The sequence below is a fragment of the Nannospalax galili genome, unplaced genomic scaffold (assembly GCF_000622305.1).
Source record: "Nannospalax galili isolate Female #2095 unplaced genomic scaffold, S.galili_v1.0 scaffold423, whole genome shotgun sequence".
NCBI lineage: Eukaryota > Metazoa > Chordata > Mammalia > Rodentia > Spalacidae > Nannospalax > Nannospalax galili.
In genome coordinates this window covers 523,759-536,543 of record NW_008350949.1, presented here as the reverse complement: position 1 = coordinate 536,543, position 12,785 = coordinate 523,759, and the positions used below count along the sequence as shown (strand labels likewise).

Sequence of the window (12,785 nt, the reverse complement as noted above, 5' to 3'; positions counted from 1 at the left end):
TAAAAAAAAAAAAAAAAAGAAAAAGATCAGCATGTACACACGGCTAACCGTTGTTTGTTCCGAGCTAACCTGGAACCTGGCACTTTGGGAGGAATGCACATCACTGTGAGAGATATGACAACCAAGGAGAGAGATAAGATGACAACCAGAGAGAGAGAGAGAGAGAGAGAGAGAGAGAGAGAGAGAGACCACCAGAGAAGAGTGCAGGCAATAACAAGGAGAATCATCAACACCATGAGCCTCCGCACCGAGGACGACCACCTGACCAGAGGACAGACTAAACCAGAATGGCTGAATACCTTTGTTTTCACTCTTTATAAGGCTTTCTTGATGGAGAAAAAAATAGTAAAATAAAAATAAAAAAGAAAAAAAATAATAAAAAAACACTTGGGAGGCAGAGGCAGGCAGATATCTGTGAGTTCAAGGCCAGGCTGGTCTACATAGTGAGTTCCAGGACAGCTGGGGCTACAGGGAGACCCTGTCTCAAAAAGACCAAAAAAAAAATTAAAATAATAAAATAATAATAATAATAATAATAGAAAGTAGAACAGTTGAAACGGTGGTGACCGTCACTCTGTGAAACTTTCCCTTCTCATAAATAAATGTCTGGCGAAACCTACTCCTTGCTTGTACTGAAACATATTTAAATAGAGTAGGAATGGCTGCCGTGGATGGCTCTTACCTGATATCGAAAGCTGTGGCCATGAAAGTGTACCGTGTGCAAGTCAACTTCATTACCCATCCCCATCACATACCAGTTGACTTCATCCCCTACGTGCATTGTGAGGCCTTGGAGGTTTCCAAACATTCTTCCGTTAATAGCTGGGGAAATATATGATAGCGTTAAGAATATTTTAAACCCATAACCACCTCCCAGGAAATATTAAGGGTAATACAAGGAATTCTTCTGATATGTAGAACTTACTTTACTACCAATAGGGAAAATAGACCTTTGAAGGTCACTAATACCACTTTACCCTTTCTAGTCACATTGATAAAAGAGCATTAATCCCAACTGTGGATTTATTTAAAAGGAGTGAGAATTTAGAATTGGGAGAGGAATGAGTAAGTTATTTTAAACATAGTCCCCTTTTTGTTTTGAGCAGAGCTTTACTGTAGAATACTTTTAAATGAAGTGTAGCCTACAACATGATTTTGTTTGAAAAAAGAAAAGGATATAAAAGGAGAGTGGTTTGGGAATCCTTTCTCATACCATGCATTTTGTTGCTTTCTATGAATTCATCGTTGTCCTTGTTTACTTTCTCAGGGTGATCAGAGTAGGTTTTGATGTTGTCATCTAAGTACCAAGATTCATTCTCATCAAATACTAGAAACAAAAGGGAAAACTCCAGTTTCCTTTTAGGATTGAATACTTTCGTGGGATGTTTTCGACAAACAATCAGTGGGCCAATTAATCCACTGTAGAGATCCTGAAAGCAAGTGGAAACTTCAGTTATTCTTGAAATATAGGTCAGGATTTCAGAGAACTGGGACATCATCCATCATACCAGTAATTTTGTAGGGACTAATTTAAGGAGCACACTTGGCCCAAAATGATGTCACCGGTTTAGTATCTTTGTACCTGACTTTTACTTCGGTTGAAACAGTGGTGAACAGCAGGTAAGCTATGTGACTGATGTGGAACTTAGAGGCCAAACATTGGCTTAGCTAATGAGCGCAGAAGAAATCTGAATGTACAGTGTTGGCTGTTTATTTCATAAGCTCATGAGTGCATTAGTGTGAGCCGAGCGTGCCAGTCACTATAAATCCATGAATGAATGAAACAAAGCCTTTTTCCTATGGGAGCTCAGTGTAGTAGGGGAAATGCGAGAGTAGAAATGAAATAGAAATTTCTTTTTTGTTTGAAAAAAGAAAAGAATATAAAAGGAGAGTGGTTTGGGAATCCTTTTCCATACCATGCATTTTGTTGCTTTCTATGAATTCATCTGAGTTTTAAGTGTGGGAATTGCAGATGGAGGTCCCCAGTAGCCAGATGTACTAACAGGACAGGAATGCAGAAGAGAGTTAATTCAAGTTCTACCAAACAGTGTACCTGCTCATCTGAGGTGGTTGCTGAATGGGGCTTTGAAACATTTTATCTAACAATATCTTCAGTTCCGAATGGCTCCTGAGATCATTTTTTTAATCATGTAAAAAAGAGCTCTGAAACCACACAACTCACTTCTTTGATTTTAATATATTTTCATATCAAAAGAAAAGTTAAAAATTGATTTTTAATTTTTATTAAGTTTTTGCAATAATCAGAAGAAATGAGGTAACTGTATTTAAAGGCAAGCCAAAAAATTTAAACTGAAATAGATTGCAGAGCACCTTATTTTCCTGAGATTTTTCTAAAAAATAGATCAGAGTGTAGGAAAACTCTAACTTCATCTTCTTTCAATTGTGTGTTTATCTGGGAATTATCATAAAACACAGTTTAAAGTTTACCTTAACTTGGTCCACAGTTGAGTAGTATGCCCATGGGATGCAAGCTGAGTCTTCTGTGCCAGCACCGGATCTTTCTGGGATTTGCCATATGTAAGTGCGAGTTTCACCTAAATCAATTATATATCTGGTTATATTTGGTTTATATCTGACACACAGACACACACGTTTGTCTCATATGTATGTATGCTATACACACATACAAAACATTAATATATATTACATATTACGTATGTGTTAAACCTTGATAACTAGTGATCCAGAAACTGGAAATGTCAAAGGTAGGCTTTCAAAAATAATAGTACTCAAAATTCTTTGTAGGAACTTAGTTTATATTTATTTATTTATTTATTTATTCATTTGTGTACGTGTGTGTGAGTGTGTGTGTGTGTGTGTGTATGTTTATATGTGCGTCCCACAGTGTACATATGAAAGTCAAAGGACAACCTCTGGGAGTTGGTTCTTTCATTCAACCACGAGGATTCTCGGATCACCAGACTTGGTGGCAAGCACCTTTATACACTGAGCCATCTGGCTGGCTTAGGAATTAAATTGTCTTATATTTTATTTATTATTTTTCTTTTATGTGTATGAGTATATTGCCTGCATGTAGGTAAAGCACCCATGTTGTGCAATGCCCATGGAGGCCAGAAGAGGTCATCGGATTCCCTGGAACTTGAGGTATGGACGGTTATTAGCTGCTGTGTGGGTGCTGGGATTCGAACCCGGATCTTCTGCAAGAACAACCAGTGTTCTTAACCGCTGAGCCATCTCTCCAGCCCCAGGAATTTCATTTTAAGATAAACTGTAAGGCTTTTTAGCCATGATACATTTGTTATGGCACAAAGCCACAGGAGATGGCAATTCTAACATCATTTGAAGAAACTGCACATCAAATTTTTTTTCTGATTCTGAAGTATGTTTCCATTTTTATATTTTATTATTTTTATTTTATATATGTTAGTGTATTGCCTGCATGTATGTAAGTACACCTGTGTTGTGCAATGCCTGTGGAGGTCAGAAGAAGATGTTGGATCTCTTAAGAACTACAGTTATGGACGATTGTTAGCTGCCATGTGGATGCTGGGAACCAAACCCGGGTCCTCTGCAAGATCAGCCAGTGCTCTTAACCACTGAACTATCTGGCCCCTGAAGTATATTTTCTTAATAGGCATTTTTCCTTCAGATGCCAAGTGGTTGTCCCTGTCTCCATGGCCAGCACCTTGCCCTTGGTCATTTCTGTGTGGCAATGCCGTCCTGTAGAACCCCCTCAGCTTCACCTACTTTCCCTTCTTACCATCATCCTCAGTGAGCTAATATTTACAAGAAGGAGCCACGAGACCTCTTGATCTTGCAGGTCACTGGCTTGTTTCAATTGTTTACTTCTGTGGTTTATCCCATCCTTTCACACAATGTTCCCCTTTGTCAGTATTCTGTTACGTGCTGGATATAATAATCATACCCTGGTGCTTGATGCTTTGAAGATGCACAGTTGTTCTGTCCTACCTTGCTAAGATCCTTGGCCTCTTCCCATGTGCTCCTAGCTCTTCTAGTCTGATCTTTTCCTGTCATCTCAGCGCCTCTTGTACAGTGTTTATAGACCTTGACCTGCCATGCCCACTTACCAATCCTAACTACCCTCTGTCCACTCCACTTGCATAGACCTTGATGTTTCATGTAAACATAATCCTGCCAGATTTCAACTTGCTAGAGCCTAAAAAACCTTTGCTAGGGACTCCATCAAGACATGAGGGCTGGTCTCGTGGGATGGGGTGGGCTTTTTCCTGAAGCCCTCGCTTAGCTGTTTCTCTGTCCTCATCCCTTATCTGAGCAGAAAATTTTACTTAGGACTTAAAAAGTAAATGTACCACCTCAACATCTTACTAATCTGTCAGTCTGTCTTATTTCTAGAAGCTGCCTTTCCAGCCTGCTCTGCGACACCAGTGATCGATATCCAAAACCTTAGAGTCATCTTTGACTCCATGCACCGACTCGGGTCCAACTTCTCACAGATCCTTGTAGCACCACCATTAAAATAGAATTGCAATATAATAGCTTCTTACCGCTTCAGCTGCTTCTACCCACTGCCAAGTCTTGTTCGTTCCAGTCACTTTTTTTCACCAAGTTTACTGCAGTATTTCCCTAGTGATTTTGATGCTGCCTTTTTCCCCTACAGTCTCTTGCTCATGAATCAGCCAGAAGAGCCTCTTGAAAAGTGCTAACCAGATCATTGCTCCTTAGGTCAAATTCTTATGACGATGTTTAGCATAACATCCCAAGTCCTGGCCATGGCCTCCTGGGTCCATCCTGCTCCACCAGCTCCTGCTCTCCCTTGTCCCCATCTGTTAACATGGTGAACGCAGTGTTCATTGTCCACACTTCTCATCTCTGGGCTCCTTATTGTTTCTTAGACACAGGAAGCAGCGTGTGCCCATCCCAGGGCCTAGACTCTTACCTCGCGGTTACCAAAGCTGCATCCCACCCCCTTGTTATTTAACATCTTCACCAGTGTCTAGCCCTGCTGACCGATTCCCCTAAAATAGCACCCCTGTTCTTCTCTTACTTTGCCGAATCATTTTCATATCGTGGTTTATTGCTCAATATTATTTATCTCTTAGAAGAACAGAAATTTTTACTTATATTTCACTAAAATTTTAAGACTCTACAAAGCACTCTTTTGTTTGATATATTTAAGAACTGCTTAGTTTTTTTAAAGTCCTTTTTAAAAACCCCTCTTTTCCTGTAAACTAATTTTACAATGCATAGAAGAAAAATACCATGCATACTGAAGAAAATACATCTATGTATTTTCTATTTGAATGTATATAATCTGTTTTACTTTTTATGTTAATTAAAGAAACATCCATTGAGCTCCAAGACATGCCAGACATTGATCCAAATTCAGAGGATTTCAGATTGCAAACTGCAGACATCGTCGGAGAGACTGGCATACAGACACTCGGACTTACACTGTGTGGCAGATGTCACCATAAGTACATTCTAGCTGGGTGGACGTGACATTCTCTAACTTGTCCTTGAATGTTTATAGACCCCTAGTGCCTCCAGGTTTCTTCCTTACAGCTCTCCTGTAAGTTGTTGGGTGTGCATGTGCTTGTACCCAAGCATCCACACAGACCACGTCCCTTCGTCCCTTCCCCACTGCCTGCCTTTTCTCTCTCTCACAGCATAGTCATTTAGAAGGAACATCTCTACAGGAGCAGGCTATAAAGTCTGTGTGATACACCCCTCCACCCCAAGTACCTGGCAGGGTTGGAGTAACTGTAGAGCTCTCCGTTTTCACTCCATGGGCATGTATGGAGTAGGGCCTGCTCGCCATATTTTTAAAAACAACTGTGACTTTGTCTCCAACGTTGGCATGAAGTTGTGGACCTGGTGAGAGTGTAAAGGAAGAGTGGCTTATTTGTCTTGTGTATTGGAGTTTCTCACTTACTCATAAAGGCAGAGATCAGGTAACTTCTCAGCATGAAGGATGGAGTTTCCTTCTTCTCACATGACTGTGCTCTTCCAGTAGTCCTGGATTTATTTCTGGTCCCAGAGGATGTAGATAAAAACACTAGGAAGGGCTTCTCCAAATATGGACCATAGTGTATCTCTTATCCAGAGTTCCAGGGAGGGTGCTCTAGCCTGAAAGTCTCCCGAGGGACAGAGATCTAACCAGGGTGAGCTGGTCAGAGGCCAGGAGCTGTTTTGCAATACTTATACTCATGGCTCTGTGTTTGGATCTACAGACTGCTGAGCATGAAGTTAGAACAGTGTAGTATTTGCAAGGAAGAAGCTGGCCCTGTCTGTTCTACACTCTAGCCAACCTCAGCTGTCCCTGTCGGGTGTTGGCCTCTACAATGCCATTTACTCCCGAGTGTCCTAGGGGATTGCAATCGTGAAGAAATATTGAGGACTTCAGGAATAACCCTGCACCTCGTGGTTTTCAAGGTAGGCATTCTAATTTACTGTGGGTCCTGAAAAATTGAAGGCAGTTCTTCCCAGGTTTTGGGTAAGGAAACACTTTATCTTATCCACATACACGTTTTTCTTATAATTGATCATTTACGTCTTAATTTTAAAAGTACATAGTAAATAGCTATTCTCTTTCTTTTTCTTTCTTTTTGTGGGGATGGAATAACATGGAGAATTTGACTTTTATTAGGGAGTAATTTCCCCACCAATACTACAAGCATCAAATACAAAGAATTCCATCAGTCTATGGGATAACATTATTCCTGACGGAAATAAATGAGATCTTATTATCTGTGATTTTAGTATACACAAACTTCTCATTGTTTATGAAATGATTTTTTTTGTTTTTATTTTAATAACTTTGATGAACTGATAAAACACAACCCATAGACGTGGATGACTGATACTATACAAAACATCGTGTGTCATCCACATCTGCTGGGATGGACCTGTCCAGCCCTGACGACTGACCTTGTCACATCCACCCCTGCTAGGAAGGCCCTGCCCGGCTCACCTAGAATCCCCAGATGTTCTTCTTCGGCTTTTCTCTTCACTGGATCCCTGAACATGCTGTTGGTAAACTGCTGATACACAACTTTCTTGTACTTTGAGCCTATGTAAAACTCCCCTTTGTCTAAAAATACATTCGAAACACTAGAAAAAGAAAATCAACTTACGTTAGTATTTGTTTTCGTGAAAAAAAAGAAATTAATTTTTAATGTTTGAATAAAGTGCAGTTTTATTGAGGTATTTGTGGTTGTTTTAAATTATTTTCTATCCCAGTGAAAGAAAAATAAGAGCTTAACACTAGTCCGGTGTGACAGAAAGAGCATCTGGCCAGTTTAGTGAGCCACCGCAGCCCGGGGCCTGACCTGCCACTAGCTAAACTGACCTCTCGTTCCTCACTGCCTGTTGGACCTCAGTGCCTCTGCCCCTAAAGTGAGCTATTCATCAGATCATTTCTTTTCTTCCCACTCGAAATGTTATGAATCCAGATTCAATCAGTGAAGAGTTGATGCAGTATTTCTAGTTAATAGGAATCAAAATGGTCCATTTTCCAGTCATTCTCTTTTTCTGAAGTTCATTTGACTAATAGTTCCTTTTAACCATTTATTCTAATCGCAAAACAATGTTTTAGTCTTTTATGCCTCAGACCACACTCATCATTGAAATCAAACACCAGCTAGCCACTGCCAGCCAGATCAGTTCTACTGGGCACCCTGGATCTGCCTGTCCCTCCACTATCCTAGTCCTAGACCCTCAGATCATACCCATGCAGGGTCAGTGCATGACGGAAGTGCGTGACAGAGGGGAAGGTGCCTCAAAAATGCAAAAGAGCCACCTAGAAGTGTCTGGTGATGTCACCTGATTTGAAATGGGTGTTTCTAAAGCTCCAGTAATCACCCTTTACTTAGGTTTACTCATACTGAGGTTAATCTTTTACTTTTTCATAATGTATGTGTTGTTAGCGGTTCTGATCCCTTTTTCCTTGCAGTTCTTAGAGAACTGCCAACCTTTTAAAAAGCTGCAGCAGTTTTGGGAATATGAAATGACTGATTATTGCACTAAAAATGAAATTTGGGGAGGAAAAATAAACAGGCAATAGTTGGTACGTAAAATGCTAGTTCAGCTCTGAATCTGGTTGTTAGAAGAAGCATGACGAGGTAAACGCACATGACTGAGAAGACAGTCCAGCAGAAAGAGTAAGACCGACCGTGCCTTGGAATCGGAAAGGCATCCTGTGAGGATGCAGAGAGGAGCAGAAATAGGTGAGCACGGGCTCTAGGAAGTGGCCGTTACTATTGCTGCACGCAGCTCTTTCTGTTTCTACGAGGTAGCTTGATTCTTTTCTGAAAGTGACACCCAAAATCACAGCGGAACGAATTGGAAATCGAGTCTGGAACATTACTTTTGCTCTTGTAAATGATGCAGCTCCTTTTCCCACGTCCTGCTTGGTGAGTAATCCCATTCCACTTCCACTGCTGCAACGTAGTAGGTCCTTTCTCCCAGGTACAGGGTGGCATCCCCGGGCTGCCGCTTGCATTGCTTCACAGTGTACTTTTGCTTCATGCCACCTGTGTAGTGGTCGGTTGTAAGGCACTCTACGTCAAAAGTCCCTGGAGTGGTAAAATAAGAAAACATGTCACTCTTTTTGCTCAGTGCTGTCTCCTGACCTTACTTAGAGTCAATGCCAAAGTCTGTGTCATTGCCCCCGTTAGATGGTCTGGTTTCCCACAGCTCTGACTGCATCACCTACGGATACTGTGCTCCAGCCACAGAGGCCGCTTTGCTCTTGAAAGCACACCAGGGGTGTGTCTGTCATGGGACATTTGCTGTTTCTTCTACATGGAACATTTCACAAATACATAGCTAATGCCCTAGCTTATTCAGATCTCTCCTTAGAGTATTTTTCTCTATTATCCATCAGCCCCTTCTCTTGCTTTATTTTTTCTTAATGGTCTTAAAATCAGCAGGCTTATATGTATTCACATACGTGCTTATTGTCTGTCTCTGTATTAGAATTTCAGCTCTAAGGAACACTCTGTCTTGTTCATTGCTGCATTTACATCTGCACAGTGAATGAGACATTGACACTGGTTTTGCTGGAAGTTTGAGTAGCACACAGTGCATTAAATAAAGCCTAAAAGGGTTAGCATAGTTTGATGATCTGATTAAAGTTCTTCCCTTTGTTTTCGTTTGGTTTACTCATTGAGAACCAGGCCTGCAGGTGTCTAAACGTGCATGTCTTCAGTTCTAGTATAAAATACTAAATTGCAAGCAGCCAGCAAGTCAACCCCACATCTAGGCCACAGAGGCATGATGAGAAGCTTGCACACAGAGCTCCTGTGGGAGTCACTGTCTTCTCTGCTTTTATTTAAAAGGACCATAACTGCAAAGGGATCATCGTGGGGATTCTGCTATGTGAAACGGAAGAAGCCACAGACCCTGGAGTTCTTACTCTTACCCCCTATACTTTCCCCAGTAAATAGGATATGGGCCTGTCCAGTGTACACGTCATCTGATAGTGGCTCCAGGTTACTCTATTAGGGAGACTTTGAAAGAGCTTCTCATCCCGTATGTTCTTCTGTAGGATTTTCAGCTAAAACCACGTAAATTGACCAACAGAGACTTCTCTTTCTGTATAGAAATGTACCTTCTGTGTCAGGCTTCATGAGAAGTGTCAGACTTGTGTGAGGGAAGAGGTTTGCCGTGTCTCTTCTTTCTCCTTTTGACAGATATGTGTTTCCTGAAAAGTATATCCCATGTATATCCGCCTCGTTTCCAGCACTGAACAAATACCACACGACTGAATCGCCCAGGCACATATTGAGACCGGGCTGATTGCCATACATGAATCCATTCATGGCTATAAAAGTGGGAGAAAAAATTTTAAGTGACTTATAGTCTATTGAATGAAACCCTCAACTTCCTAAAACCAACTTTAAAAATGTAACGACATATTCAAGCTGCCCATTCTTGGTGTGTCAGAACTGCCTTTGCAGCACTTCCAGAGCAATCCTTGACTGAAGGGAGCAGGTCTGAATACGGAGCATGAAATCCTACGTTGACATCTCAGCACCCTGAGGATTTCAGATATCGTCAGATTCTCAGTTCTTTCAATGACCACGTTTGTGAGGAACTACACCTGTGAATAACAGCTGCTTGCCCTGGGTAGCATACGCTAGGCATGTTTGTTGTTTTATGTGAAAAACTCCCCAACTCATCTTGACTAACAGAGAAAAGTTTGTGCAGGAAAATTTCTCTCGGTGCTGTTTCCGAAGGATGCTATTCTTGACAGGTCAAAATGCAAAAATGTAGAATTTAAGTCATATTGTAAGGATAGTGGGTAGGTGTAACCAAAATCAGTCCAACTTAAAATCAATAGCAACAAATTAATAACAAAAAGCATCAGTTTGTAACGCAACTTTCCGTTCTTTTAGCTACAGTGAGTTTTCACTGTTTTCTTTTAGTAATGTGAGTCTTTTGAACAATTAGCCCACCATCTCTAAACCCTAATCACATTTTAGAACCAACTTAGATTGAAAAGAATAAATCTGATGCCGGGCTTCACTTAAGTAAAATCTCTGAGGGTTTCCCTAGGTCTTGGGGCTTTTAAAAGGTTCTCAGTTGATTCTGATGAGCAGGGGAGCGTAGGGATCATGAGGGCAGAGTTCATATTTTTGTATTATTGAATAATAAAAGGAACCTGTCATTACTGAGCCACAGATGAGAAAATAATCAACCCATTAGTTCTCAAATTTGAGCACACCATCAGAACCACTTAGAGGGTCTGTTAAACACAGATCCTGGAACTTAATCCCCAAATTTTCTAATTCTGTAAATGAGAGTTGGATCTAAGAATTAGCATTCGAACAAGTTCCTGGTCAACACTGAGGCTGCCGATCTAGGGAGCACACTTTAAAGGCACATTCAAGGACCAGCAAGATGACTCAGCTGGTAAAAGCATTTGCTGCCAAGCCTGCCAACCCCCAAAACCCAAATGCTGAGAAGGATGGGAGTGTTGAAAGCAGTGCTCTGACCTCCACAGGCACCGGGGCACACATGCACACACACACCACACCACACCACACCGCACACACACACACACCACACCACACTGCACACACACACACACACCACCCCACACCACACTGCACACACACACACACCACACACACTACACCACACCACACACACACACACACCACATACCACACCACACACATACACACACCACACACACACACACACCACACCACACCGCACACACACACACACACCACCCCACACCACACTGCACACACACACACCACACACACTACACCACACCACACACACACACACCACATACCACACCACACACATACACACACCACACACACCACACACACACCACACCACACACACAGACCACATCACGCCACACACACATACACCACACACACCACACCACACACACACCATACCACCCCCCCCACACACCACACCACACACACCACACCACACCACACCACACACACCACACCACACCGCACACACACACACACCACACACACCACACCACACATACCACGCCACACCACACCGCACACACACACACCACACACACCACACCACACTGCACTGCACACACACACACACACACCACACCACACTGCACACACACACCACACACCACACCATACACACCACACCACACCACACTGCACACACACACACCACACACCACACCACACACACCACACCGCACACACACACACACCACACATACCACACCACACCACACACACACCATACCACACCACACCACACACACACCACACACATACACACACCACACACACCACACCACACACACACCACACCACACACACACACACACCACACCACACACACACACACACAGGAGCTGACTCCCCCCCACACCACACACACATACACACACTCAAACACACACACACCACACCACACACACCACACACACACATAGGAGCTGACTCCCCACACATACTAAGGAAGGAAGGAAGGAAGGAAGGGAGGGAGGGAGGGAGGGACGGAGGGAGGGAGGAAGGAAGGAAGGAAGGGGGGGACAAGAGAGGAGGGGAGGAGAAGAAACATTTAAAACATATTCATGGGTCTGGAGAGATGGCTCAGTGGTTATGAGTAGTTGCTGCTTTTGCAGAGGACCTGGGTCTGGTTCCCAGCACGTTGGTGGCTAACAACCCTCTTCTGGCCTCCATGGACACTGCACACATGTGGTACATTTACATGCATGCAGGAAAAACATTCATACACATAAAAATGAAAATAACAAAAAATTAAAGAGACACATTCATCATTTTGGCATGTCTATTAATGACACATTAAGTTACCAATGTTATTAGCTTTATAGCACTACTGTATTTACTTATTTATTGAAAAGAAACGAAAAAAATCTGTTCATATTTTGGGTTAATTGAAGCCAGTACATGTGCACCACTGAGGCAACTTGGACAGACTGGAGGAGATGCGGTACTCACAGTGCATCTTATTAGACTCCTGGAAGTCTTCATCTTCTTTATCTACACCATCAGGGGCTGTTGTAAACATTCTGATGTTATCATCCAAGAGTAAACTCTCATTCTCGTCAAAAACTGTGGGGAACAGGTAGAACTCCTTGTCTACATCTTTCTGTAAATCAGAATAGCAATGTGGTTAAGAGAGAATGAGGGAAGCGCAGGATCTCCGTGTACAGACGGGGTGGTGCGCACCTTTAATCCCAGCACTTGGAGGCAGAAGCACGTGGATCTCTATGAGTTTGAGGCCAGCTTGATCTACACAGGGAGTTTCAGGTCAGCCAGAGCGGCATAGTGATAACCTAGCTC

At 42.3% G+C, this 12,785-nt stretch overlaps 1 protein-coding gene across 4 annotated transcripts in view; it reads right to left on the bottom strand.

The window, feature by feature from the left end:
- The window catches only part of Cp (ceruloplasmin), a 61,817-nt gene that overhangs the window by 21,696 nt on the left and 27,336 nt on the right, over window positions 1–12,785 (bottom strand). For all 4 annotated transcript variants that reach the window (XM_008848041.3, XM_029553526.1, XM_029553525.1 and 1 more), the window contains exons 10-17: window positions 12,441–12,591; window positions 9,575–9,787; window positions 8,330–8,537; window positions 6,935–7,074; window positions 5,707–5,835; window positions 2,449–2,555; window positions 1,214–1,430; window positions 683–822 (exon numbers count right to left, since the gene is read on the bottom strand). In XM_008848041.3, the coding sequence (XP_008846263.1) occupies window positions 683–822; window positions 1,214–1,430; window positions 2,449–2,555; window positions 5,707–5,835; window positions 6,935–7,074; window positions 8,330–8,537; window positions 9,575–9,787; window positions 12,441–12,591 (1,305 nt within the window). The remainder of the gene's footprint in view (window positions 1–682; window positions 823–1,213; window positions 1,431–2,448; window positions 2,556–5,706; window positions 5,836–6,934; window positions 7,075–8,329; window positions 8,538–9,574; window positions 9,788–12,440; window positions 12,592–12,785) is intronic.